At 36.1% G+C, this 24,214-nt stretch overlaps 1 protein-coding gene across 2 annotated transcripts in view; it reads left to right on the top strand.

Annotated features, from left to right (window-relative positions):
• Nucleotides 1-24,214, top strand: part of LOC135569068 (putative selection and upkeep of intraepithelial T-cells protein 1 homolog) — a 75,863-nt gene that overhangs the window by 20,205 nt on the left and 31,444 nt on the right. Inside the window, exons 4-7 of one of the 2 annotated variants that reach the window (XM_065015911.1) lie at nucleotides 1,342-1,371; nucleotides 1,543-1,575; nucleotides 22,489-22,521; nucleotides 22,788-23,036. In XM_065015911.1, coding sequence (XP_064871983.1) covers nucleotides 1,342-1,371; nucleotides 1,543-1,575; nucleotides 22,489-22,521; nucleotides 22,788-23,036 — 345 coding nt within the window. The remainder of the gene's footprint in view (nucleotides 1-1,341; nucleotides 1,372-1,542; nucleotides 1,576-22,488; nucleotides 22,522-22,787; nucleotides 23,037-24,214) is intronic. The other variant, XM_065015910.1, reaches the window with a different exon arrangement.

Raw genomic sequence — 24,214 nt, 5'->3', positions numbered from 1 at the left:
CTGACGCTTAGCTTGTTTAATAGCCTTGCGGAGGGAATAGCTGCATTGTTTATATTCGGACATATTACCAGACACCTTGCCCTGATTAAAAGCAGTGGTTCGCGCTTTCAGTTTCACGCGAATGCTGCCATCAATCCACGGTTTCTGGTTTGGGAATGTTTTTATCGTTGCTATGGGAACGACATCTTCGACGCACGTTCTAATGAACTCGCACACCGAATCAGCGTATTCGTCAATATTTCCATCTGACGCAATACGAAACATGTCCCAGTCCACGTGATGGAAGCAGTCTTGGAGTGTGGAGTCAGCTTGGTCTGACCAGCGTTGGACAGACCTCAGCGTGGGAGCCTCTTGTTTTAGTTTCTGCCTGTAGGCAGGGATCAGCAAAATGGAGTCGTGGTCAGCTCATTTATACCAGGTTACCTTCAGACCAGACCTGTATTAGATCAGGATATAACTAGGAATGACCCATATACTGTCCATTAGACTCTATTCATTTATACCAGGTTACCTTCAGACCAGTCCTGTATTAGATCAGGATATAACTAGGAATGACCCATATACTGTCCATTAGACTCCATTTATACCAGGTTACCTTCAGACCAGTCCTGTATTAGATCAGGATATAACTAGGAATGACCCATATACTGTCCATTAGACTCTATTCATTTATACCAGGTTACCTTCAGACCAGTCCTGTATTAGATCAGGATATAACTAGGAATGACCCATATACTGTCCATTAGACTCTATTCATTTATACCAGGTTACCTTCAGACCAGACCTGTATTAGATCAGGATATAACTAGGAATGACCCATATACTGTCCATTAGACTCCATTTATACCAGGTTACCTTCAGACCAGTCCTGTATTAGATCAGGATATAACTAGGAATGACCCGTATACTGTCCATTAGACTCTATTCATTTATACCAGGTTACCTTCAGACCAGTCCTGTATTAGATCAGGATATAACTAGGAATGACCCGTATACTGTCCATTAGACTCTATTCATTTATACCAGGTTACCTTCAGACCAGTCCTGTATTAGATCAGGATATAACTAGGAATGACCCGTATACTGTCCATTAGACTCTATTCATTAAGTCGCTCTGGATAAGAGCGTCTGCTAAATGACTTAAATGTAAATGTAAATGTATACCAGGTTACCTTCAGACCAGTCCTGTATTAGATCAGGATATAACTAGGAATGACCCATATACTGTCCATTAGACTCTATTCATTTATACCAGAGGAAACAGGCTATGAGGGGTGGCCAGTCCTCTTCTTTTTAATGGTTATTATTGTAATGCATTTTTACACTTTCTTTTGTCTACAGAGAAGCTTAGAAGAGAATTTGAAGAAGAAGGTAAGTGTCTTGTTATAATATATGACCCTGTGAATAAATAAACATGTAAATCATGTTGTAGAGCACAACGGATTCAGGAGAGTTTGACCTTTGTACAACATGTCTGACCCCCAAACAGCCAATCAGACACTGAGTCTCTGCTTTTATGCATTTGTTTTATTTTGTCTACAGAGAAGAAGCTTAGAGACAATTTTGATGAACAAGGTAAGTGGGCTGTTGTCTTGTTAGAGTTTCACATATAGAGATTATGATGATTACTATAATACTGATGGGTCAACTGTTAATCACAGACCTCATGGTTTATTACTATAATACTGATGGGTCAACTGTTAAACACAGACCTCATGGTTTATTACTATAATACTGATGGGTAAACTGTTAATCACAGACCTCGTGGTTTATTACTATAATACTGATGGGTCAACTGTTAATCACAGACCTCATGGTTTATTACTATAATACTGATGGGTCAACTGTTAATCACAGACCTCATGGTTTATTACTATAATACTGATGGGTCAACTGTTAATCACAGACCTCATGGTTTATTACTATAATACTGATGGGTAAACTGTTAATCACAGACCTCATGGTTTATTACTATAATACTGATGGGTCAACTGTTAATCACAGACCTCATGGTTTATTACTATAATACTGATGGGTCAACTGTTGATCACAGACCTCATGGTTTATTACTATAATACTGATGGGTCAACTGTTAATCACAGACCTCATGGTTTATTACTATAATACTGATGGGTCAACTGTTAATCACAGACCTCATGGTTTATTACTATAATACTGATGGGTCAACTGTTAATCACAGACCTCATGGTTTATTACTATAATACTGATGGGTCAACTGTTAATCACAGACCTCATGGTTTATTACTATAATACTGATGGGTCAACTGTTAATCACAGACCTTGTGGTTTATTACTATAATACTGATGGGTCAACTGTTAATCACAGACCTCTTGGTTTATTACTATAATACTGATGGGTCAACTGTTAATCACAGACCTCATGGTTTATTACTATAATACTGATGGGTCAACTGTTAATCACAGACCTCATGGTTTATTACTATAATACTGATGGGTCAACTGTTAATCATGGGTCAGACCTCATGGTTTATTACTATAATACTGATGGGTCAACTGTTAATCACAGACCTCATGGTTTATTACTATAATACTGATGGGTCAACTGTTAATCACAGACCTCATGGTTTATTACTATAATACTGATGGGTCAACTGTTAATCACAGACCTCATGGTTTATTACTATAATACTGATGGGTCAACTGTTAATCACAGACCTCATGGTTTATTACTATAATACTGATGGGTCAACTGTTAATCACAGACCTCATGGTTTATTACTATAATACTGATGGGTCAACTGTTAATCACAGACCTCATGGTTTATTACTATAATACTGATGGGTCAACTGAATCACAGACCTCATGGTTTATTACTATAATACTGATGGGTCAACTGTTAATCACAGACCTCATGGTTTATTACTATAATACTGATGGGTCAACTGTTAATCACAGACCTCGTGGTTTATTACTATAATACTGATGGGTCAACTGTTAATCACAGACCTCGTGGTTTATTACTATAATACTGATGGGTCAACTGTTAATCACAGACCTCATGGTTTATTACTATAATACTGATGGGTCAACTGTTAATCACAGACCTCATGGTTTATTACTATAATACTGATGGGTCAACTGTTAATCACAGACCTCATGGTTTATTACTATAATACTGATGGGTCAACTGTTAATCACAGACCTCATGGTTTATTACTATAATACTGATGGGTCAACTGTTAATCACAGACCTCATGGTTTATTACTATAATACTGATGGGTCAACTGTTAATCACAGACCTCATGGTTTATTACTATAATACTGATGGGTCAACTGTTAATCACAGACCTCATGGTTTATTACTATAATACTGATGGGTCAACTGTTAATCACTGACCTCATGGTTTATTACTATAATACTGATGGGTCAACTGTTAATCACAGACCTCATGGTTTATTACTATAATACTGATGGGTCAACTGTTAATCACAGACCTCATGGTTTATTACTATAATACTGATGGGTCAACTGTTAATCACAGACCTCATGGTTTATTACTATAATACTGATGGGTCAACTGTTAATCACAGACCTCATGGTTTATTACTATAATACTGATGGGTCAACTGTTAATCACAGACCTCATGGTTTATTACTATAATACTGATGGGTCAACTGTTAATCACAGACCTCATGGTTTATTACTATAATACTGATGGGTCAACTGTTAATCACAGACCTCATGGTTTATTACTATAATACTGATGGGTCAACTGTTAATCACAGACCTCATGGTTTATTACTATAATACTGATGGGTCAACTGTTAATCACAGACCTCATGGTTTATTACTATAATACTGATGGGTCAACTGTTAATCACAGACCTCATGGTTTATTACTATAATACTGATGGGTCAACTGTTAATCACAGACCTCATGGTTTTATTACTATAATACTGATGGGTCAACTGTTAATCACAGACCTTGTGGTTTAGATGGGTCAACTGTTAATCAGACCTCATGTTTATTACTATAATACTGATGGGTCAACTGTTAATCACAGACCTCATGGTTTATTACTATAATACTGATGGGTCAACTGTTAATCACAGACCTCATGGTTTATTACTATAATACTGATGGGTCAACTGTTAATCACAGACCTCATGGTTTATTACTATAATACTGATGGGTCAACTGTTAATCACAGACCTCATGGTTTATTACTATAATACTGATGGGTCAACTGTTAATCACAGACCTCATGGTTTATTACTATAATACTGATGGGTCAACTGTTAATCACAGACCTCATGGTTTATTACTATAATACTGATGGGTCAACTGTTAATCACAGACCTCATGGTTTATTACTATAATACTGATGGGTCAACTGTTAATCACAGACCTCATGGTTTATTACTATAATACTGATGGGTCAACTGTTAATCACAGACCTCATGGTTTATTACTATAATACTGATGGGTCAACTGTTAATCACAGACCTCATGGTTTATTACTATAATACTGATGGGTCAACTGTTAATCACAGACCTCATGGTTTATTACTATAATACTGATGGGTCAACTGTTAATCACAGACCTCATGGTTTATTACTATAATACTGATGGGTCAACTGTTAATCACAGACCTCATGGTTTATTACTATAATACTGATGGGTCAACTGTTAATCACAGACCTCATGGTTTATTACTATAATACTGATGGGTCAACTGTTAATCACAGACCTCATGGTTTATTACTATAATACTGATGGGTCAACTGTTAATCACAGACCTCATGGTTTATTACTATAATACTGATGGGTCAACTGTTAATCACAGACCTCATGGTTTATTACTATAATACTGATGGGTCAACTGTTAATCACAGACCTCATGGTTTATTACTATAATACTGATGGGTCAACTGTTAATCACAGACCTCATGGTTTATTACTATAATACTGATGGGTCAACTGTTAATCACAGACCTCATGGTTTATTACTATAATACTGATGGGTCAACTGTTAATCACAGACCTCATGGTTTATTACTATAATACTGATGGGTCAACTGTTAATCACAGACCTCATGGTTTATTACTATAATACTGATGGTCAACTGTTATTCACTATAATACTGATGGGTCAACTGTTAATCACAGACCTCATGGTTTATTACTATAATACTGATGGGTCAACTGTTAATCACAGACCTCATGGTTTATTACTATAATACTGATGGGTCAACTGTTAATCACAGACCTCATGGTTTATTACTATAATACTGATGGGTCAACTGTTAATCACAGACCTCATGGTTTATTACTATAATACTGATGGGTCAACTGTTAATCACAGACCTCATGGTTTATTACTATAATACTGATGGGTCAACTGTTAATCACAGACCTCATGGTTTATTACTATAATACTGATGGGTCAACTGTTAATCACAGACCTCATGGTTTATTACTATAATACTGATGGGTCAACTGTTAATCACAGACCTCATGGTTTATTACTATAATACTGATGGGTGAATCACAGACCTCATGGTTTATTACTAAATACTGATGGGTCAATCACAGACCTCATGGTTTATTACTATAATACTGATGGGTCAACTGTTAATCACAGACCTCATGGTTTATTACTATAATACTGATGGGTCAACTGTTAATCACAGACCTCATGGTTTATTACTATAATACTGATGGGTCAACTGTTAATCACAGACCTCATGGTTTATTACTATAATACTGATGGGTCAACTGTTAATCACAGACCTCATGGTTTATTACTATAATACTGATGGGTCAACTGTTAATCACAGACCTCATGGTTTATTACTATAATACTGATGGGTCAACTGTTAATCACAGACCTCATGGTTTATTACTATAATACTGATGGGTCAACTGTTAATCACAGACCTCATGGTTTATTACTATAATACTGATGGGTCAACTGTTAATCACAGACCTCATGGTTTATTACTATAATACTGATGGGTCAACTGTTAATCACAGACCTCATGGTTTATTACTATAATACTGATGGGTCAACTGTTAATCACAGACCTCATGGTTTATTACTATAATACTGATGGGTCAACTGTTAATCACAGACCTCATGGTTTATTACTATAATACTGATGGGTCAACTGTTAATCACAGACCTCATGGTTTATTACTATAATACTGATTTATTACTATCAACTGTTAATCACAGACCTCGTGGTTTATTACTATAATACTGATGGGTCAACTGTTAATCACAGACCTCATGGTTTATTACTATAATACTGATGGGTCAACTGTTAATCACAGACCTCATGGTTTATTACTATAATACTGATGGGTCAACTGTTAATCACAGACCTCATGGTTTATTACTATAATACTGATGGGTCAACTGTTAATCACAGACCTCATGGTTTATTACTATAATACTGATGGGTCAACTGTTAATCACAGACCTCATGGTTTATTACTATAATACTGATGGGTCAACTGTTAATCACAGACCTCATGGTTTATTACTATAATACTGATGGGTCAACTGTTAATCACAGACCTCATGGTTTATTACTATAATACTGATGGGTCAACTGTTAATCACAGACCTCATGGTTTATTACTATAATACTGATGGGTCAACTCGTTAATCACAGACCTCATGGTTTATTACTATAATACTGATGGGTCAACCTGTGGTTTATTACTATAATACTGATGGGTCAACTGTTAATCACAGACCTCATGGTTTATTACTATAATACTGATGGGTCAACTGTTAATCACAGACCTCATGGTTTATTACTATAATACTGATGGGTCAACTGTTAATCACAGACCTCAACTGTTAATCACAGTTTTATTACTATAATACTGATGGGTCAACTGTTAATCACAGACCTCATGGTTTATTACTATAATACTGATGGGTCAACTGTTAATCACAGACCTCATGGTTTATTACTATAATACTGATGGGTCAACTGTTAATCACAGACCTCATGGTTTATTACTATAATACTGATGGGTCAACTGTTAATCACAGACCTCATGGTTTATTACTATAATACTGATGGGTCAACTGTTAATCACAGACCTCATGGTTTATTACTATAATACTGATGGGTCAACTGTTAATCACAGACCTCATGGTTTATTACTATAATACTGATGGGGTTTATTACTATAATACTGTTAACTCACAGACCTCATGGTTTATTACTATAATACTGATGGGTCAACTGTTAATCACAATCATGGTTTATTACAGATGGGTCAACTGTTAATCACAGACCTCATGTTTATTACTATAATACTGATGGGTCAACTGTTAATCACAGACCTCATGGTTTATTACTATAATACTGATGGGTCAACTGTTAATCACAGACCTCATGGTTTATTACTATAATACTGATGGGTCAACTGTTAATCACAGACCTCATGGTTTATTACTATAATACTGATGGGTCAACTGTTAATCACAGACCTCATGGTTTATTACTATAATACTGATGGGTCAACTGTTAATCACAGACCTCATGGTTTATTACTATAATACTGATGGGTCAACTGTTAATCACAGACCTCATGGTTTATTACTATAATACTGATGGGTCAACTGTTAATCACAGACCTCATGGTTTTATTACTATAATACTGATGGGTCAACTGTTAATCACAGACCTCATGGTTTATTACTATAATACTGATGGGTCAACTGTTAATCACAGACCTCATGGTTTATTACTATAATACTGATGGGTCAACTGTTAATCACAGACCTCATGGTTTATTACTATAATACTTTTATTACTAATACTGATTCAACTGTTAATCACAGACCTCATGGTTTATTACTATAATACTGATGGGTCAACTGTTAATCACAGACCTCATGGTTTATTACTATAATACTGATGGGTCAACTGTTAATCACAGACCTCATGGTTTATTACTATAATACTGATGGGTCAACTGTTAATCACAGACCTCTTGGTTTATTACTATAATACTGATGGGTCAACTGTTAATCACAGACCTCATGGTTTATTACTATAATACTGATGGGTCAACTGTTAATCACAGACCTCATGGTTTATTACTATAATACTGATGGGTCAACTGTTAATCACAGACCTCATGGTTTATTACTATAATACTGATGGGTCAACTGTTAATCACAGACCTCATGGTTTATTACTATAATACTGATGGGTCAACTGTTAATCACAGACCTCATGGTTTATTACTATAATACTGATGGGTCAACTGTTAATCACAGACCTCATGGTTTATTACTATAATACTGATGGGTCAACTGTTAATCACAGACCTCATGGTTTATTACTATAATACTGATGGGTCAACTGTTAATCACAGACCTCATGGTTTATTACTATAATACTGATGGGTCAACTGTTAATCACAGACCTCATGGTTTATTACTATAATACTGATGGGTCAACTGTTAATCACAGACCTCATGGTTTATTACTATAATACTGATGGGTCAACTGTTAATCACAGACCTCATGGTTTATTACTATAATACTGATGGGTCAACTGTTAATCACAGACCTCATGGTTTATTACTATAATACTGATGGGTCAACTGTTAATCACAGACCTCATGGTTTATTACTATAATACTGATGGGTCAACTGTTAATCACAGACCTCATGGTTTATTACTATAATACTGATGGGTCAACTGTTAATCACAGACCTCATGGTTTATTACTATAATACTGATGGGTCAACTGTTAATCACAGACCTCATGGTTTATTACTATAATACTGATGGGTCAACTGTTAATCACAGACCTCATGGTTTATTACTATAATACTGATGGGTCAACTGTTAATCACAGATTACCTGATGGGTCAACTGTTAGACACATGATTTTAATGGTTTATGATTTTATTTGATGGGTCAACTGTTTTTAAAAGACCTCATGGTTTATTACTATAATACTGATGGGTCAACTGTTAATCACAGACCTCATGGTTTATTACTATAATACTGATGGGTCAACTGTTAATCACAGACCTCATGGTTTATTACTATAATACTGATGGGTCAACTGTTAATCACAGACCTCATGGTTTATTACTATAATACTGATGGGTCAACTGTTAATCACAGACCTCATGGTTTATTACTATAATACTGATGGGTCAACTGTTAATCACAGACCTCATGGTTTTATTACTATAATACTGATGGGTCAACTGTTAATCACAGACCTCATGGTTTATTACTATAATACTGATGGGTCAACTGTTAATCACAGACCTCATGGTTTATTACTATAATACTGATGGGTCAACTGTTAATCACAGACCTCATGGTTTATTACTATAATACTGATGGGTCAACTGTTAATCACAGACCTCATGGTTTATTACTATAATACTGATGGGTCAACTGTTAATCACAGACCTCATGGTTTATTACTATAATACTGATGGGTCAACTGTTAATCACAGACCTCATGGTTTATTACAACTATAATACTGATGGGTCAACTGTTAATCACAGACCTCATGGTTTATTACTATAATACTGATGGGTCAACTGTTAATCACAGACCTCATGGTTTATTACTATAATACTGATGGGTCAACTGTTAATCACAGACCTCATGGTTTATTACTATAATACTGATGGGTCAACTGTTAATCACAGACCTCATGGTTTATTACTATAATACTGATGGGTCAACTGTTAATCACAGACCTCATGGTTTATTACTATAATACTGATGGGTCAACTGTTAATCACAGACCTCATGGTTTATTACTATAATACTGATGGGTCAACTGTTAATCACAGACCTCATGGTTTTGATTACTATAATACTGATGGGTCAACTGTTAATCACAGACCTCATGGTTTATTACTATAATACTGATGGGTCAACTGTTAATCACAGACCTCATGGTTTATTACTATAATACTGATGGGTCAACTGTTAATCACAGACCTCATGGTTTATTACTATAATACTGATGGGTCAACTGTTAATCACAGACCTCATGGTTTATTACTATAATACTGATGGGTCAACTGTTAATCACAGACCTCATGGTTTATTACTATAATACTGATGGGTCAACTGTTAATCACAGACCTCATGGTTTATTACTATAATACTGATGGGTCAACTGTTAATCACAGACCTCATGGTTTATTACTATAATACTGATGGGTCAACTGTTAATCACAGACCTCATGGTTTATACTGATGGGTCAACTGTTAATCACAGACCTCATGGTTTATTACTATAATACTGATGGGTCAACTGTTAATCACAGACCTCATGGTTTATTACTATAATACTGATGGGTCAACTGTTAATCACAGACCTCATGGTTTATTACTATAATACTGATGGGTCAACTGTTAATCACAGACCTCATGGTTTATTACTATAATACTGATGGGTCAACTGTTAATCACAGACCTCATGGTTTATTACTATAATACTGATGGGTCAACTGTTAAATCACAGACCTCATGGTTTATTACTATAATACTGATGGGTCAACTGTTAATCACAGACCTCATGGTTTATTACTATAATACTGATGGGTCAACTGTTAATCACAGACCTCATGGTTTATTACTATAATACTGATGGGTCAACTGTTAATCACAGACCTCGTGGTTTATTACTATAATACTGATGGGTCAACTGTTAATCACAGACCTCATGGTTTATTACTATAATACTGATGGGTCAACTGTTAATCACAGACCTCATGGTTTATTACTATAATACTGATGGGTCAACTGTTTAATCACAGACCTCATGGTTTATTACTATAATACTGATGGGTCAACTGTTAATCACAGACCTCGTGGTTTATTACTATAATACTGATGGGTCAACTGTTAATCAGCAGACCTCATGGTTTATTACTATAATACTGATGGGTCAACTGTTAATCACAGACCTCATGGTTTATTACTATAATACTGATGGGACAACTGTTAATCACAGACCTCATGGTTTATTACTATAATACTGATGGGTCAACTGTTAATCACAGACCTCATGGTTTATTACTATAATACTGATGGGTCAACTGTTAATCACAGACCTCTCATGGTTTATTACTATAATACTGATGGGTCAACTGTTAATCACAGACCTCATGGTTTACTACTATAATACTGATGGGTCAACTGTTAATCACAGACCTCATGGTTTATTACTATAATACTGATGGGTCAACTGTTAATCACAGACCTCATGGTTTATTACTATAATACTGATGGGTCAACTGTTAATCACAGACCTCTTGGTTTATTACTATAATACTGATGGGTCAACTGTTAATCACAGACCTCATGGTTTATTACTATAATACTGATGGGTCAACTGTTAATCACAGACCTCATGGTTTATTACTATATTATACTGATGGGTCAACTGTTAATCATAGACCTCATGGTTTATTACTATAATACTGATGGGTCAAATACTGTTAATCACAGACCTCATGGTTTATTACTAGAATACTGATGGGTCAACTGTTAATCACAGACCTCATGGTTTATTACTATAATACTGATGGGTCAACTGTTAATCACAGACCTCGTGGTTTATTACTATAATACTGATGGGTCAACTGTTAATCACAGACCTCATGGTTTTTACTATAATACTGATGGGTCAACTGTTAATCACAGACCTCATGGTTTATTACTATAATACTGATGGGTCAACTGTTAATCACAGACCTCATGGTTTATTACTATAATACTGATGGGTTAATCACAGACCTCATGGTTTTATTAATAATACTGATGGGTCAACCTTAATCATGGTTTATTACTATAATACTGATGGGTCAACTGTTAATCACAGACCTCATGGTTTATTACTATAATACTGATGGGTCAACTGTTAATCACAGACCTCATGGTTTATTACTATAATACTGATGGGTCAACTGTTAATCACAGACCTCATGGTTTATTACTATAATACTGATGGGTCAACTGTTAATCACAGACCTCATGGTTTATTACTATAATACTGATGGGTCAACTGTTAATCACAGACCTCATGGTTTATTACTATAATACTGATGGGTCAACTGTTAATCACAGACCTCATGGTTTATTACTATAATACTGATGGGTCAACGGTTAATCACAGACCTCATGGTTTATTACTATAATACTGATGGGTCAACTGTTAATCACAGACCTCATGGTTTATTACTATAATACTGATGGGTCAACTGTTAATCACAGACCTCATGGTTTATTACTATAATACTGATGGGTCAACTGTTAATCACAGACCTCATGGTTTATTACTATAATACTGATGGGTCAACTGTTAATCACAGACCTCATGGTTTATTACTATAATACTGATGGGTCAACTGTTAATCACAGACCTCATGGTTTATTACTATAATACTGATGGGTCAACTGTTAATCACAGACCTCATGGTTTATTACTATAATACTGATGGGTCAACTGTTAATCACAGACCTCATGGTTTATTACTATAATACTGATGGGTCAACTGTTAATCACAGACCTCATGGTTTATTACTATAATACTGATGGGTCAACTGTTAATCACAGACCTCATGGTTTATTACTATAATACTGATGGGTCAACTGTTAATCACAGACCTCATGGTTTATTAACTGATTTCATACTATAATACTGATGGGTCAACTGTTAATCACAGACCTCATGGTTTATTACTATAATACTGATGGGTCAACTGTTAATCACAGACCTCATGGTTTATTACTATAATACTGATGGGTCAACTGTTAATCACAGACCTCATGGTTTATTACTATAATACTGATGGGTCAACTGTTAATCACAGACCTCATGGTTTATTACTATAATACTGATGGGTCAACTGTTAATCACAGACCTCATGGTTTATTACTATAATACTGATGGGTCAACTGTTAATCACAGACCTCATGGTTTTATTACTATAATAAAGACTGATGGGTCAACTATAAAACTGAGAATATTAATCACAGACCTCATGGTTTATTACTATAATACTGATGGGTCAACTGTTAATCACAGACCTTGTTACTATAATACTGATGGGTCAGGTTTATTTACTATAATACTGATGGGTCAACTGTTAATCACAGACCTCATGGTTTATTACTATAATACTGATGGGTCAACTGTTAATCACAGACCTCATGGTTTATTACTATAATACTGATGGGTCAACTGTTAATCACAGACCTCATGGTTTATTACTATAATACTGATGGGTCAACTGTTAATCACAGACCTCTTGGTTTATTACTATAATACTGATGGGTCAACTGTTAATCACAGACCTCATGGTTTATTACTATAATACTGATGGGTCAACTGTTAATCACAGACCTCATGGTTTATTACTATAATACTGATGGGTCAACTGTTAATCACAGACCTCATGGTTTATTACTATTACTATAATACTGATGGGTCAACTGTTAATCACAGACCTCATGGTTTATTACTATAATACTGATGGGTCAACTGTTAATCACAGACCTCATGGTTTATTACTATAATACTGATGGGTCAACTGTTAATCACAGACCTCATGGTTTATTACTATAATACTGATGGGTCAACTGTTAATCACAGACCTCATGGTTTATTACTATAATACTGATGGGTCAACTGTTAATCACAGACCTCATGGTTTATTACTATAATACTGATGGGTCAACTGTTAATCACAGACCTCATGGTTTATTACTATAATACTGATGACCTCATGGTTTATTACTATAATACTGATTCAATCACAGACCTCATGGTTTATTACTATAATACTGATGGGTCAACTGTTAATCACAGACCTCATGGTTTATTACTATAATACTGATGGGTCAACTGTTAATCACAGACCTCATGGTTTATTACTATAATACTGATGGGTCAACTGTTAATCACAGACCTCATGGTTTATTACTATAATACTGATGGGTCAACTGTTAATCACAGACCTCATGGTTTATTACTATAATACTGATGGGTCAAGTTTCACATATAGAGATTAATCACAGACCTCATGGTTTATTACTATAATACTGATGGGTCAACTGTTAATCACAGACCTCATGGTTTATTACTATAATACTGATGGGTCAACTGTTAATCACAGACCTCATGGTTTATTACTATAATACTGATGGGTCAACTGTTAATCACAGACCTCATGGTTTATTACTATAATACTGATGGGTCAACTGTTAATCACAGACCTCATGGTTTTATTACTATAATACTGATGGGTCAACTGTTAATCACAGACCTCATGGTTTATTACTATAATACTGATGGGTCAACTGTTAATCACAGACCTCATGGTTTATTACTATAATACTGATGGGTCAACTGTTAATCACAGACCTCATGGTTTATTACTATAATACTGATGGGTCAACTGTTAATCACAGACCTCATGGTTTATTACTATAATACTGATGGGTCAACTGTTAATCACAGACCTCATGGTTTATTACTATAATACTGATGGGTCAACTGTTAATCACAGACCTCATGGTTTATTACTATAATACTGATGGGTCAACTGTTAATCACAGACCTCATGGTTTATTACTATAATACTGATGGGTCAACTGTTAATCACAGACCTCATGGTTTATTACTATAATACTGATGGGTCAACTGGATCATGGGATCAACTGTTAATCACAGACCTCATGGTTTATTACTATAATGATAATAACATAGACCTCATGGTTTATTACTATAATACTGATGGGTCAACTGTTAATCACAGACCTCATGGTTTATTACTATAATACTGATGGGTCAACTGTTAATCACAGACCTCATGGTTTATTACTAGAATACTGATGGGTCAACTGTTAATCACAGACCTCATGGTTTATTACTATAATACTGATGGGTCAACTGTTAATCACAGACCTCATGGTTTATTACTATAATACTGATGGGTCAACTGTTAATCACAGACCTCATGGTTTATTACTATAATACTGATGGGTCAACTGTTAATCACAGACCTCATGGTTTATTACTATAATACTGATGGGTCAACTGTTAAACACAGACCTCATGGTTTATTACTATAATACTGATGGGTCAACTGTTAATCACAGACCTCATGGTTTATTACTATAATACTGATGGGTCAACTGTTAATCACAGACCTCATGGTTTATTACTATAATACTGATGGGTCAACTGTTAATCACAGACCTCATGGTTTATTACTATAATACTGATGGGTCAACTGTTAATCACAGACCTCATGGTTTATTACTATAATACTGATGGGTCAACTGTTAATCACAGACCTCATGGTTTATTACTATAATACTGATGGGTCAACTGTTAATCACAGACCTCATGGTTTATTACTGTATTTTCATAATACTGATGGGAATCAACTGTTTTATGATTAGACATTTGTTTCTTTTGTCTACAGAGAAGAAGAAGTTTATTGGAAGAAAGAAGGTAACTGTTATAATACTGAATCACAGACCTCATGGTTTATTACTATAATACTGATGGGTCAACTCACAGACCTCATGGTTTATTACTATAATACTGATGGGTCAACTGTTAATCACAGACCTCATGGTTTATTACTATAATACTGATGGGTCAACTGTTAATCACAGACCTCATGGTTTATTACTATAATACTGATGGGTCAACTGTTAATCACAGACCTCATGGTTTATTACTATAATACTGATGGGTCAACTGTTAATCACAGACCTCATGGTTTATTACTATAATACTGATGGGTCAACTGTTAATCACAGACCTCATGGTTTATTACTATAATACTGATGGGTCAACTGTTAATCACAGACCTCATGGTTTATTACTATAATACTGATGGGTCAACTGTTAATCACAGACCTCATGGTTTATTACTATAATACTGATGGGTCAACTGTTAATCACAGACCTCATGGTTTATTACTATAATACTGATGGGTCAACTGTTAATCACAGACCTCATGGTTTATTACTATAATACTGATGGGTCAACTGTTAATCACAGACCTCATGGTTTATTACTATAATACTGATGGGTCAACTGTTAATCACAGACCTCATGGTTTATTACTATAATACTGATGGGTCAACTGTTAATCACAGACCTCATGGTTTATTACTATAATACTGATGGGTCAACTGTTAATCACAGACCTCATGGTTTATTACTATAATACTGATGGGTCAATCTATCAACCTCATGGTTTATTACTATAATACTGATGGGTCACAACACAGACCTCATGGTTTTGTACTATAATACTGATGGGTCAACTGTTAATCAGACCTCATGGTTTATTACTATAATACTGATGGGTCAACTGTTAATCACAGACCTCATGGTTTATTACTATAATACTGATGGGTCAACTGTTAATCACAGACCTCATGGTTTATTACTATAATACTGATGGGTCAACTGTTAATCACAGACCTCATGGTTTATTACTATAATACTGATGGGTCAACTGTTAATCACAGACCTCATGGTTTATTACTATAATACTGATGGGTCAACTGTTAATCACAGACCTCATGGTTTATTACTATAATACTGATGGGTCAACTGTTAATCACAGACCTCATGGTTTATTACTATAATACTGATGGGTCAACTGTTAATCACAGACCTCATGGTTTATTACTATAATACTGATGGGTCAACTGTTAATCACAGACCTCATGGTTTATTACTATAATACTGATGGGTCAACTGTTAATCACAGACCTCATGGTTTATTACTATAATACTGATGGGTCAACTTTCCTTTTGTTAATCAAAGGGATTGAGGAAGAGCAGACCTCATGAGTTTTATTACTATAATACTGATGGGTCAACTGTTAAACACAGACCTCATGGTTTATTACTATAATACTGATGGGTCAACTGTTAATCACAGACCTCATGGTTTATTACTATAATACTGATGGGTCAACTGTTAATCACAGACCTCATGGTTTATTACTATAATACTGATGGGTCAACTGTTAATCACAGACCTCATGGTTTATTACTATAATACTGATGGGTCAACTGTTAATCACAGACCTCATGGTTTATTACTATAATACTGATGGGTCAACTGTTAATCACAGACCTCATGGTTTTATTACTATAATACTGATGGGTCAACTGTTAATCACAGACCTCGTGGTTTATTACTATAATACTGATGGGTCAACTGTTAATCACAGACCTCATGGTTTATTACTATAATACTGATGGGTCAACTGTTAATCACCTCAGTTTTATTACTATAATACTGATGGGTCAACTGTTAATCTCATGGTTTATTACTATAATACTGATGGGTCAACTGTTAATCACAGACCTCATGGTTTATTACTATAATACTGATGGGTCAACTGTTAATCACAGACCTTGTGGTTTATTACTATAATACTGATGGGTCAACTGTTAATCACAGACCTCATGGTTTATTACTATAATACTGATGGGTCAACTGTTAATCACAGACCTCGTGGTTTATTACTATAATACTGATGGGTCAACTGTTAATCACAGACCTCATGGTTTTATTACTATAATACTGATGGGTCAACTGTTAATCACAGACCTCATGGTTTATTACTATAATACTGATGGGTCAACTGTTAATCACAGACCTCATGGTTTATTACTATAATACTGATGGGTCAACTGTTAATCACAGACCTCATGGTTTATTACTATAATACTGATGGGTCAACTGTTAATCACAGACCTCATTTTAATGGTTTATTACTATAATACTGATGGGTCAACTGTTAATCACAGAGAATTTAATAATACTGATGGGTCAACTGTTAATCCAGACCTCATGGTTTATTACTATAATACTGATGGGTCAACTGTTAATCACAGACCTCATGGTTTTATTACTATAATACTGATGGGTCAACTGTTAATCACAGACCTCATGGTTTATTACTATAATACTGATGGGTCAACTGTTAATCACAGACCTCATGGTTTATTACTATAATACTGATGGGTCAACTGTTAATCACAGACCTCATGGTTTATTACTATAATACTGATGGGTCAACTGTTAATCACAGACCTCACAGAATGGTTTATTACTATAATACTGATGGTCAACTGTTAATACAGACCTCATGGTTTATTACAGAGGAGCTTATAATACTGATGGGTCAACTGTTAATCACAGACCTATAGAGATTTATTACTATAATACTGATGGGTCAACTGTTAATCACAGACCTCATGGTTTATTACTATAATACTGATGGGTCAACTGTTAATCACAGACCTCATGGTTTATTACTATAATACTGATGGGTCAACTGTTAATCACAGACCTCATGGTTTTATTACTATAATACTGATGGGTCAACTGTTAATCACAGACCTCATGGTTTATAATAATACTGATGGGTACTGTTAATCACAGACCTCATGGTTTATTACTATAATACTGATGGGTCAACTGTTAATCACAGACCTCATGGTTTATTACTATAATACTGATGGGTCAACTGTTAATCACAGACCTCATGGTTTATTACTATAATACTGATGGGTCAACTGTTAATCACAGACCTCATGGTTTATTACTATAATACTGATGGGTCAACTGTTAATCACAGACCTCATGGTTTATTACTATAATACTGATGGGTCAACTGTTAATCACAGACCTCATGGTTTATTACTATAATACTGATGGGTCAACTGTTAATCACAGACCTCATGGTTTATTACTATAATACTGATGGGTCAACTGTTAATCACAGACCTCATGGTTTATTACTATAATACTGATGGGTCAACTGTTAATCACAGACCTCATGGTTTATTACTATAATACTGATGGGTCAACTGTTAATCACAGACCTCATGGTTTATTACTATAATACTGATGGGTCAACTGTTAATCACAGACCTCATGGTTTATTACTATAATACTGATGGGTCAACTGTTAATCACAGACCTCATGGTTTATTACTATAATACTGATGGGTCAACTGTTAATCACAGACCTCATGGTTTTATTACTATAATACTGATGGGTCAACTGTTAATCACAGACCTCATGGTTTATTACTATAATACTGATGGGTCAACTGTTAATCACAGACCTCATGGTTTATTACTATAATACTGATGGGTCAACTGTTAATCACAGACCTCATGGTTTATTACTATAATACTGATGGGTCAACTGTTAATCACAGACCTCATGGTTTATTACTATAATACTGATGGGTCAACTGTTAATCACAGACCTCATGGTTTATTACTATAATACTGATGGGTCAACTGTTAATCACAGACCTCATGGTTTATTACTATAATACTGATGGTTTATTACTATAATACTGTCAACTGTTAATCACAGACCTCATGGTTTATTACTATAATACTGATGGGTCAACTGTTAATCACAGACCTCGGGTTTATTACTATAATACTGATGGGTCAACTGTTAATCACAGACCTCATGGTTTATTACTATAATACTGATGGGTCAACTGTTAATCACAGACCTCATGGTTTATTACTATAATACTGATGGGTCAACTGTTAATCACAGACCTCATGGTTTATTACTATAATACTGATGGGTCAACTGTTAATCACTGACCTCATGGTTTATTACTATAATACTGATGGGTCAACTGTTAATCACAGACCTCATGGTTTATTACTATAATACTGATGGGTCAACTGTTAATCACAGACCTCATGGTTTATTACTATAATACTGATGGGTCAACTGTTAATCACAGACCTCGTGGTTTATTACTATAATACTGATGGGTCAACTGTTAATCAGACCTCGTGGTTTATTACTATAATACTGATGGGTCAACTGTTAATCACAGACCTCATGGTTTATTACTATAATACACAGACCTGATGGGTCAACTGTTAATCACAGACCTCATGGTTTATTACTATAATACTGATGGGTCAACTGTTAATCACAGACCTCATGGTTTATTACTATAATACTGATGGGACCATCATACTGTGGGTCAACTCACAGACCTCATGGTTTATTACTATAATACTGATGGGTCAACTGTTAATCACAGACCTCATGGTTTATTACTATAATACTGATGGGTCAACTGTTAATCACAGACCTCATGGTTTATTACTATAATACTGATGGGTCAACTGTTAATCACAGACCTCATGGTTTATTACTATAATACTGATGGGTCAACTGTTAATCACAGACCTCATGGTTTATTACTATAATACTGATGGGTCAACTGTTAATCACAGACCTCATGGTTTATTACTATAATACTGATGGGTCAACTGTTAATCACAGACCTCATGGTTTATTACTATAATACTGATGGGTCAACTGTTAATCACAGACCTCATGGTTTATTACTATAATACTGATGGGTCAACTGTTAATCACAGACCTCATGGTTTATTACTATAATACTGATGGGTCAACTGTTAATCAATATTCAGACCTCATGGTTTATTACTATAATACTGATGGGTCAACTGTTAATCACAGACCTCATGGTTTATTACTATAATACTGATGGGTCAACTGTTAATCACAGACCTCATGGTTTATTACTATAATACTGATGGGTCAACTGTTAATCACAGACCTCATGGTTTATTACTATAATACTGATGGGTCAACTGTTAATCACAGACCTCATGGTTTATTACTATAATACTGATGGGTCAACTGTTAATCACAGACCTCATGGTTTATTACTATAATACTGATGGGTCAACTGTTAATCACAGACCTCATGGTTTATTACTATAATACTGATGGGTCAACTGTTAATCACAGACCTCATGGTTTATTACTATAATACTGATGGGTCAACTGTTAATCACAGACCTCATGGTTTATTACTATAATACTGATGGGTCAACTGTTAATCACAGACCCTCATGGTTTATTACTATAATACTGATGGGTCAACTGTTAATCACAGACCTCATGGTTTATTACTATAATACTGATGGGTCAACTGTTAATCACAGACCTCATGGTTTATTACTATAATACTGATGGGTCAACTGTTAATCACAGACCTCATGGTTTATTACTATAATACTGATGGGTCAACTGTTAATCACAGACCTCATGGTTTATTACTATAATACTGATGGGTCAACTGTTAATCACAGACCTCATGGTTTATTACTATAATACTGATGGGTCAACTGTTAATCACAGACCTCATGGTTTATTACTATAATACTGATGGGTCAACTGTTAATCACAGACCTCATGGTTTATTACTATAATACTGATGGGTCAACTATTAATCACAGACCTCATGGTTTATTACTATAATACTGATGGGTCAACTGTTAATCACAGACCTCATGGTTTATTACTATAATACTGATGGGTCAACTGTTAATCACAGACCTCATGGTTTATTACTATAATACTGATGGGTCAACTGTTAATCACAGACCTCATGGTTTATTACTATAATACTGATGGGTCAACTGTTAATCACAGACCTCATGGTTTATTACTATAATACTGATGGGTCAACTGTTAATCACAGACCTCATGGTTTATTACTATAATACTGATGGGTCAACTGTTAATCACAGACCTCATGGTTTATTACTATAATACTGATGGGTCAACTGTTAATCACAGACCTCATGGTTTATTACTATAATACTGATGGGTCAACTGTTAATCACAGACCTCATGGTTTATTACTATAATACTGATGGGTCAACTGTTAATCACAGACCTCGTGGTTTATTACTATAATACTGATGGGTCAACTGTTAATCACAGACCTCATGGTTTATTACTATAATACTGATGGGTCAACTGTTAATCACAGACCTCATGGTTTATTACTATAATACTGATGGGTCAACTGTTAATCACAGACCTCATGGTTTATTACTATAATACTGATGGGTCAACTGTTAATCACAGACCTCATGGTTTATTACTATAATACTGATGGGTCAACTGTTAATCACAGACCTCATGGTTTATTACTATAATACTGATGGGTCAACTGTTAATCACAGACCTCATGGTTTATTACTATAATACTGATGGGTCAACTGTTAATCACAGACCTCATGGTTTATTACTATAATACTGATGGGTCAACTGTTAATCACAGACCTTGTGGTTTATTACTATAATACTGATGGGTCAACTGTTAATCACAGACCTCATGGTTTATTACTATAATACTGATGGGTCAACTGTTAATCACAGACCTCATGGTTTATTACTATAATACTGATGGGTCAACTGTTATTCACAGACCTCATGGTTTATTACTATAATACTGGTGGGTCAACTGTTAATCACAGACCTCATGGTTTATTACTATAATACTGATGGGTCAACTGTTAATCACAGACTGAATATTCATGTATTTCCTGTCTACAGTGAATGACTTCAAATTGATAAGGGAAGTGAAGCGTAAGTAGTCATCTCTTTTCTAACCTGACTAGTAATGTCCTCTTGTTCTACAGTATATAACTCTACATCTAACCTGACTAGTAATATCCTCTACATCTAACCTGACTAGTAATGTCCTCTACATCTAACCTGATTAGTAATGTCCTCTTGTTCTACAGTATATAACTCTACATCTAACCTAACTAGTAATGTCCTCTACATCTAACCTGACTAGTAATGTCTTCTTGTTCTACAGAAAATAACTCTCTGTTTTCTTTCCTGTCTAGTTGATGCCCTGTTTGTGAACATAAAGAGGGTTCACCTCATTCAGCGTGTTACCATGGTGATTCCCATAGCATTTTACTTGATCCGTTCTGAGACGTACTCTAAGATCCATGCTGCCAAGACCAGACAGGACCAGATGAAACTGTTGTTCCAGACCCTAGAAAAAGCAGAAGACACAAGAGGGGAAAAGCTGAAATCAGACTTTTACAGGATTCTACTGGATCTGGAACCTGACGTTGTCAAAGACCGGGGTAAGAACCTCTCTACCTCTGGTTACATATCACTGGAATATAAACCTTATCTAGTCTATCACCTGGGTAAGAACCTCTCTACCTCTGTCCTCTACTGGTTTTACTGGGTAGAGAGGAACCAGGCTCTGAGGGGTGACCAGTCCTCTACTGGCTGTACTGGGTAGACTAGAGGAACCAGGCTCTGAGGGGTGACCAGTCCTCTACTGGCTGTACTGGGTAGACCAGAGGAACCAGGCTCTGAGGGGTGGCCAGTCCTCTACTGGCTGTACTGGGTAGACCAGAGGAACCAGGCTTTGAGGGGTGACCATTCCTCTACTGGCTGTACTGGGTAGAGAGGAACCAGGCTCTGAGGGGTGACCAGTCCTCTACTGGCTGTACTGGGTAGAGAGGAACCAGGATCTGAGGGGTGACCAGTCCTCTACTGGCTGTACTGGGTAGACCAGAGGAACCAGGCTCTGAGGGGTGACCAGTCCTGTACTGGGTAGACCAGAGGAAACAGGCTCTGAGGGGTGAACAGTCCTCTACTGGCTGTACTGGGTAGACCAGAGGAACCAGGCTCTGAGGGGTGACCAGTCCTCTACTGGCTGTACTGGGTAGAGAGGAACCAGGCTCTGAGGGGTGACCAGTCCTCTACTGGCTGTACTGAGTAGAGAGGAACCAGGCTCTGAGGGGTGGCCAGTCCTCTACTGGCTGTACTGGGTAGACCAGGGGAACCAGGCTCTGAGGGGTGACCAGTCCTCTACTGGCTGTACTGGGTAGAGAGGAACCAGGCTCTGAGGGGTGGCCAGTCCTCTACTGGCTGTACTGGGTAGACCAGAGGAACGAGGCTCTGAGGGGTGACCAGTCCTCTACTGGCTGTACTGGGTAGACCAGAGGAACCAGGCTCTGAGGGGGGCCAGTTCTCTACTGGCTGTACTGGGTAGAGAGGAACCAGGCTCTGAGGGGTGGCCAGTCCTCTACTGGCTGTACTGGGTAGGCCAGAGGAACCAGGCTCTGAGGGGTGACCAGTCCTCTACTGACTGTACTGCGTAGAGAGGAACCAGGCTCTGAGGGGTGACCAGTCCTCTATTGGCTGTACTGTGTAGACCAGAGGAACCAGGCTCTGAGGGGTGACCAGTCCTCTACTGGCTGTAATTGGTAGACCAGAGGAACCAGGCTCTGAGGGATGACCAGTCCTC

This window comes from Oncorhynchus nerka, unplaced genomic scaffold, assembly GCF_034236695.1.
Source record: "Oncorhynchus nerka isolate Pitt River unplaced genomic scaffold, Oner_Uvic_2.0 unplaced_scaffold_1219, whole genome shotgun sequence".
In the NCBI taxonomy this organism is placed as follows: domain Eukaryota; kingdom Metazoa; phylum Chordata; class Actinopteri; order Salmoniformes; family Salmonidae; genus Oncorhynchus; species Oncorhynchus nerka.
The sequence above is the reverse complement of the archived record's forward strand: the minus strand, read 5'-3'. Positions and strand labels throughout refer to the sequence as shown.